The following is a 7,617-nucleotide window of genomic DNA, read 5'->3' as shown; positions in this document are numbered from 1 at the left end:
TCTTAATCACAATCTTTTATCCCACCATATTTCAAGTTGAAGTCCACACCTTATATTTCTTACAAATATACATCGACTATTGCTTTTAAAACTTTTTAATTACAAAAACTCAACAGTTCCTTGCAGAACTTTTCTTTCGTCAACTTTCCTTAATTACATGTAGCAATATACGATTATCACCTGCAGGAGTTTATGTCTGCCAGTTGATTTGATACGCAAGAGCATGCTCTACGTATACGAACGATTTCTAAGATTAGTCAAGCTATTGGCAGATAAGTTGAAGAAACAAGCATATCAACGGTCTCGTGTAGGCCATCTTTCGAAAAATGTTTGTATTACCCTCTCTCGCCTGACAGGCTAAAAATGGCCGGACTATTAACTCTTTTTAACCTCCAGGAAAGTTAACGATTTTTTTTATTCCGAAATTTTCTCATCCTGTCAACAAGTATTTTAATTTTATTAATACCTTTGATTTTAATATACTTTGAACATTAAGCATTGATGCTGAAATTTTCTGAGAAAGAATTCTTTTTTTTTCACCTGCCTACCTACCCAATTTTTTTAACCCTGAGTCGGGTGAGGGCAAACAAACATTATTGTAAAGATGACCATAAATCCAACATTTTGCAAGCTATATGGTCCATACAATGAAATTAGAGGTCTGTGTTTGCTCTACTCAAAATTTTTATTGTTTCAATAGACTTTTGAGCTTGGCAATTGTTCATTATCTTCATATTTCATTTAGTTTTAGACTAGCTTCAATGTGATTTATATCTCGACTTTTGTCAGATGGAAATACTGAATCCACCAAGTTTTGCTGAAAATCTATCTTCCAATATAAAACACAACAAAATAAAGGATGCAATTTTATTAGGAAAAGTAAATAACAACAAAAAGTGATTTTCAAACATGCAGGTAGTTGTAACGAAAAAAAATATGATACTATTGAAGTAACCCTAAATTTTTAAATCATTTGACACATGATTATGAAAAAAATGCTCCAAAACATAAAATTTTAGTTTCCATATCAAGTCAGTTTTCAAGTCATACCAGTGTCAGCTCAAAAATGTAAAACTGGTCAAAAGACCTTTCAAAATAAATATCACAGAAGCTTTAATGAAAGACTGCGGTTTGAGTTCACTAAGAGAATGTTCCATCACTAAATGTCCACACTCTCCACATTCAGAAGTCTCCATTGTCCAGTTAGAAGAAAGGCACAGACGCCACAAAGCAGTGAGAGTCAGAAGTGACAAGAATCTCTGGTCCATAGAAATTGTCTGCTTCCAACAGTGTAAAACTGTTAGGTAACAAGTCATCTAGTAACAGGCCTGTGTTAACCACTGGTCTGTAGTCCTCTGTGAGTGTCTGTCAAACATATTTCATAATTAATTTACTTTGTAAATCTCAGATGAAATTTGTAACATGAAAGTTAATTATCAAATGATTACATAAAAGCCCAAAATGCATTTTTTGACAGTTTTGCATATATATGCAAATTTGCAGTTAAGCACATGTAGTGCCAGGCCAAATCATTTCACATATAATTTTAACTCAACAAAATGTTTGAGCAAATTTAAAATACCTTTCTGATAGATGTTGGCTCTTTTCTGGACCCAGATTTCAATTGGCTACTTTTCGCAATGACCTTCTGGACAACACTACCAGACAAGGATTTATGCTGAAATTATTTTACACATTTTACTTAATTACTTTCATTCACAATATTTGATGTTTTATTTATACACACTGTCAAATTACATTGTTTTCTGTATGTTACCTTTTGTTCCAATGCAGACTGCTTTGATGGCACTGAAGATATTGATACAACACTTGGTGGTTCCTTATGTTTAAGGCTTGAATCCACGGTTTTTGTTGCTTTTTTGTCAGGAGTGATAGCTTGTTTAGGAGTAGAATCAGATCTGTCCTTATCATTTCTACCAGCAGTGGTCATTTGTTTGGGTGTGGAATCAACACTTTCCTTTTTATCATCAGTAGATTCCCCATGACCCTGAAACCATCCATCACACAAATTTATACATGTTTTAAAACTCATTTATTCTTCTTGACTTCTATTAAATATGTAGATTGATATCAGAAATTTATTACATCTACCTGTTTTTGTCTGTTCAGGATCCTCATAATTCTGGCAACATATGGAGGATATTCTACTGGGTCTGTTTGAATTTTGGGTGGAACAACAATGCGTTTGACTTCTTTCTAGAAAAATAAAGCACAAATCACAAATCCACACAATTAAACTTGTAAGAATCAGGATTTATTTTTAATGTTCTTTTAAATTACCTTGCCACCTTTCTGAGTGACAGAGGATTGGGCAGAATTCTGACTGTGGGTCTGGTGCAAAGTTGCTTCCATTTGATTCCCAGTGGTCTGCTGCATGGGTCTCACATCCATATTAGCCAAATTTCTACTCCCTTTTGCCACTGATCTGTTGGAAGTCAAATGTTTGCCCGTATTTATATCTGCATATTGTCCTTGAGAAACATTTTTAGGAGTCCTTTTCCTTGACTTTTTTGGTTTAGCTTTTGTTTGTGCCTCCACTGGTGCCACAAAAGTGGGTACACTCTGTGGGCTCAGACTCCATGTTTCCTGATACAAAAAAAAATTAGTTTGTTTTTGGTTGAAAATGTTACTGACTTTCAGCTTAAAAAACACACTGAAAATTATTTATAAAAAATATAATAAACTTACAAACTGAGCAGCAGAACACCTCTGGGGATAATCAGGTGATAGTCCAGTTGTTGCCACATTAGGTGTGGGTGTCACCAGAGGTGAGTATGCACTCTGGTAGTAATTACCATCCCCATAGATTGTTTGGGTTGGTAGATGAATGATCTGGTCATACACTCCTACAACTGATGGAACACTGCTGATGTTGGTAGGAACTTGTAGCTCTGTTCCCTTAACCCATTCATCTGGCACAGTGATTGGAGTATAACCTTGGACCTCAAAATTTCTGGGTAAAATCTGTTTATAAAAACACAACAAAGTTATCCAAAGTTATCTAGAGTATTTTTTTTTTTTTACAAAATTATACATTTTACTAATTGAGTTCATTCTGTACATTTATTTCACTGTAGTTTTAAAGGGGCCTGGGCCACAGGCACTTGTTTCTGTAATAAATTTTTGACCCATAGTATAATAATATTATTATACTGTGGGTCAAAAATTTATTACAGAAACAAGTGCCTGTGGCGCCTGGGCACAGATTTTTAAATGTTGCTATAGCATTTCACATGGAAATATAATTTAAAAAAAAAACTTTATCTGGAAATTATTGAAACTACAAATTTTGGGAGGTATTTGATTGACACATGCTTGCACTTTCACAAAGAAAATGTTATCCTTAATACTTAGGAAAGGTAGAAATTTTGTTGTGTATTAATGAAAAATATTAAAGCTATAATCCAGAAAATTCAGAGTAGAAAGCCAACTTGACCAGTATTGTCAGTCCGTGCTCAGTGATGTGTGCAGAGTTTAACAAATTGAACACACCCAGTGAAAAAAGAAAAAAAAAAGAAAAAAGTCATATAAATCTTATATTTCATTGCAAAAAGTTCAGCATGAGTAATCTGGAAACTGCTTTAGGCAATATATAAATTTCCTTGGCCTTTGACCATTTGATCTAAAAAATAATAAAGACCTTCTTTGGGTCATTAGAAGTAATGGCATTTTGTTGCAAAATGCAATGTGTGCATTTCTGACCATGACCTTTCGACCTCAAAATCAAGAGTGATCTTTTTAAGCCATAGATAATTATGATATAATATTTCATTACAAAAGCTTAAGCTATCGCTATTTTCTGACCCTGACCTTTGACATTTTGACTATGAAATAAGGGTCATTCTCCAGTTATAAGGAGTTATGAATATGGTGTACACTTGCAATTCAAAAGTCCAATTAGCTCTAAGAAAACAAAATATATGATCTGGAAACCATTTCATGCAATATATGAATTTCTATCATGACCTTGACCTTTTGACCTCTAAATTAATATATTATTCAATTAATAGAGAGTTATAATATAAAAGTTTATAGCAATAGTTCAAGGATGAGATATCAAAAACTTAAGTGTTACACACAAACAGATGAACAGATAGACTGAAATTAATATCCCCCACATTTAGTGAAAGTGGGGTCAAAAAGTATGTGTTAATGAGAAAGAAATTCATTGTATGTTACTATCCAATAAAACTTCTCATATTTGAAAATGAAATAAACAGAACATTGTGTGATTGCATGTTTCTTGAACATAAGATACATGTACTTACAAGTTCATTTGCAGAAATTGGCTGTTGTAGCTCTGCCTGTGCCAAAGTCGAGTCTATAACTTGGACAGCAAAACCATTCTGAGCTGAGGGATGAATGTTTCCCTGGCTGTTTAAGACCAGCTGTTGTACAGTAGACTGATCGTTGTATTCTGTTTGCTTTTGCAGTACAGTCTCCTGAGACTGCTGTTGGATGGACGTACATGGTAGGGTCTGTCCTGATCTCAGCACATTTAATGTCAGTTGTGGATGCACATTTGTGCAATCAGTCTACAAAAGAAGACAATTCAAAAATATCATAGATGAAATAGGTGAAGATAATGAACCGTGATCAATCTAAAAAAAAAAAATTACAAACAACACAAATCTGTAAACAGGGCATAAAACACAGACCACTGGAAATTTTGGAAATGGGACCAGGTGCTTGAGGGGAGTAAGCTTCCCCTGTTGAACGGTCACACCCACAGAAAGCCCTATGTATATATCATGTAGATGGGATATTCCTTAGTCTAATTTAGTATAAAAAACAAAGGCCTAACAATTGGTATGAAATATGTCAGCTAAAATCCTACCCAATGATAGGTTGTATTTGCTATCAAGGTCATTATTACGACCACAGAATTTACAAAATGCTGACTTTAAATGAGGTTGTTGAAATCCCTCTAATATCAACTTTTGTCAGTAGCCTGTCTTGGTTTAAAAATTGATCATACTCAGAGCAAGCTTTTGAGTTGGGAGACATAAACACCATATGCAGGTGATAGTGGAATATGACTTCATAAATAAGGAAAGCTGACAATGAAAAAGTGGAAGTCATTTCGTTTGTCATACAGTTTAGTTGTTAGCTGGCCCTTATCGTCTATTATCAGTAAAACTAGATAGAGGTACTGTGGGCATACTCACAAAATCATACTTTCTGCTTCAATGCTCAAGTGCATTGTTTCTAAAAATAACCTTGAACTTGTCAAAATGACTTACTTCAAGAAAATAAGACACCCTTTGATCATGAGTAATCTTTGTTTAAAGCATGAACTATTAGAAAGATATGGACCAGACACAAATTTTATATTTACTTTTCTACCAGTGAGCCATCTTTCCATAAAGTATCAACTTCTATTTTTTCTCCAGTAGTAAGTTGTGGACACTTATTCTGGTAGTGACTTTGAACTTGCCCAACCGATTGGGTCATGGTCAGGAAATATGCTTTGGTCATAAGCAATCTTTGTATGAAATGAGCTTCCATTTCTCCATTACAAAATATGGCTAGGACAGGTTAATTCAATTTTCTAAAACGTGACCTTGAACTTGACCAAATGACCTTTGGTCAAGGTCATGACACACTCTTAGGTCATAAACAATCTTTGCATAAGGCATGAACTTACAGTGTTTTTTCATTTGGAAATTATGGACTGGACACGAATTTTACTTTCTGCTAGTGACCTTGAAATGCCTAATTGATCTTCATTAAAGGTCATGACAGATCCTTAGATCTATACAATCTTTGTGTGAATTATGACCCAATTTTTCTACATTAAAAAGTAATGGCCCAGAAAGGATTGCATAGACAGACTGATATACCAATGAACATAGGACAATCATGATACTCCCCCCTCCCAAACTCCAGTTGCAGAGGTTTGGAGTATAACAACAGTTGCAGAGGTTTGGAGTATAATAACTAAATAAAAGCACATAAACTATAAGATGATAATATGCACATTAATCCAAATATGAATGTACCTATTGTTGTATCCCTTTCACTGGTTGAGAAGGATACACAGTGCAATTGGTGATATAACTGATTGACCCTGAATAAAGGTCATGACATATCCTCATGTTATATGCAAGCTTTATGTCAAGTTTGAACTTCCATTGTTTCTTTGTTACAAAGTTATGGCCCAGACATGATTGCAAAGACAGATGGACAGATAGATAGATGGACAATAATGATTTCTGTATACCCCAACCCAACTTCAATTTTGTGGGGTATAATAAAATGAACTGAAAAATCAGATAAAAAGACTCTAAAATATTTATACCTTAACCTAAACTTTGTCTACATACCTGCTGTTGTATCCTTGTCCCTGGTTGAGAAGGATACACAGTGTATGAGAAATTGGTGACATTAGGGTCAACTGCTTCAGTGCTGGTGACTGAGCGACCATTAGGAAGAACTGTTGAGGTTATGAATTGTTGTATTTGTTCATTGCTCAACAAAGATTTTGCCACCTGAAAAGAGAATGCAAATAATAGTGTACATGTATTTCTTAAATTCAACTCTTATTAATGAACATTTGTATCTATATATATATATTTAGGCTATGTAGGTCCCTAAAGATGAGAAGTTTTTAAAATTAACATTTACATATATTCCACGTAACTTACCCCATTTGGCACCACTCTGCCAGCTGTACAAGTGGGTCCTGTGTTTTGAAATACAGCTTGATTGACAGCTTGAATATAATGCTTTCTTGGTGGCTCAACCTGTGATAAAATGAATAATTATACACATTATACAAATGGATGAGGGTTCATATTTTGCAAATCAGCCAAAATTTCAGAAAAAAATACAATAAAAAGTGAAGGGAAAAAAATTCTGAAAATATATAGCAAAAAGTAAAAGAAATAGACCAAAAGTTGAGAGAAGATAGAAGAATATTGCAATAGAAATAGATTAGAGAAGATTAAGATTAATATTTTAAATCAACTTACTTCTTTTTTACATCAATATATATGACATATAAAACAAAACTGAGACCTCCTCAATTCCCCTGGAAGTGGTGGGTGTGGTCAAGATGTCCACTCCCAGCCTCTTGTAAGTATTTGAGGCAACTTCCGGGTTGGCATACTGAACATCCACTCTCTTCTGAAATGACATAAAATAAAATGTTTTAGCAATTCTGTTCCGTCAAGTGTAAAATTTAAATACTACTTAAGGAAATGATTGTAGGCCCTGAAATCACCTGATTAATGTTATATTATGAGAAGATACGAGGGAACTTTCAACAAAATACTTAAAATGATCTATTATTTCCAGATCAAATTACACATTCAAATAGTATCAGGAGCCCCACTCTTTTTTTTGGGGGGGGGGGGGGGGGTGTCCAAGAATATTAATCTTTTGCTGTTTACTTTAGGAATTTTCATCTAAATTCTGATCCTCCTTTTGTTTTTTTTTTGCCCTCTCCCAATAACTTAAAGTTTTCAAAGTTGGTTTTTTTAATGCTTTTCATTTTTTTTTTCAGGCATATTATCCCCCCCCCCCCCCCAAAAAAAATTTCCTCAGTTCAAAAATGATGTTAGTGTCCTCACTGTTAGTTACAGACAATGGATT

General features: G+C 34.1%; 2 protein-coding genes and 1 long non-coding RNA gene across 3 annotated transcripts in view; all 3 read right to left on the bottom strand.

The window, feature by feature from the left end:
• Window positions 1–962: 962 nt before the first annotated feature.
• Window positions 963–7,617, bottom strand: part of LOC133175452 (uncharacterized) — a 63,822-nt gene continuing 57,167 nt past the window's right edge. The window contains exon 6 of the mRNA XM_061310555.1: window positions 963–1,365. Within this exon, the coding sequence (XP_061166539.1) occupies window positions 1,204–1,365 (162 nt within the window). The 3' untranslated portion in view covers window positions 963–1,203. The remainder of the gene's footprint in view (window positions 1,366–7,617) is intronic.
• LOC133175251 (uncharacterized) lies at window positions 1,574–2,892 on the bottom strand (the record flags this gene model as incomplete). Its single annotated transcript, XM_061310352.1, has 5 exons — window positions 1,574–1,678; window positions 1,778–2,008; window positions 2,113–2,217; window positions 2,302–2,607; window positions 2,710–2,892. Coding segments are annotated over 5 exons (930 nt in total), but the record flags the coding sequence as incomplete, so codon positions are not given.
• On the bottom strand, window positions 2,926–7,081 carry LOC133175522 (uncharacterized). The gene is made up of 5 exons (XR_009719299.1): window positions 6,996–7,081; window positions 6,669–6,767; window positions 6,348–6,512; window positions 4,290–4,556; window positions 2,926–2,985 (listed from the first exon to the last, which is right to left on the bottom strand). It is a non-coding gene; the product is annotated as an uncharacterized LOC133175522 (long non-coding RNA).

Source organism: Saccostrea echinata, unplaced genomic scaffold (genome assembly GCF_033153115.1).
Source record: "Saccostrea echinata isolate AGI-Se365-2 ecotype Australia unplaced genomic scaffold, CSIRO_AGI_Sech_v1 ptg000062l, whole genome shotgun sequence".
Taxonomy (NCBI): domain Eukaryota; kingdom Metazoa; phylum Mollusca; class Bivalvia; order Ostreida; family Ostreidae; genus Saccostrea; species Saccostrea echinata.
Note: the sequence above shows the minus strand (reverse complement) of the source record. Positions and strands in the feature narration are given on the sequence as shown.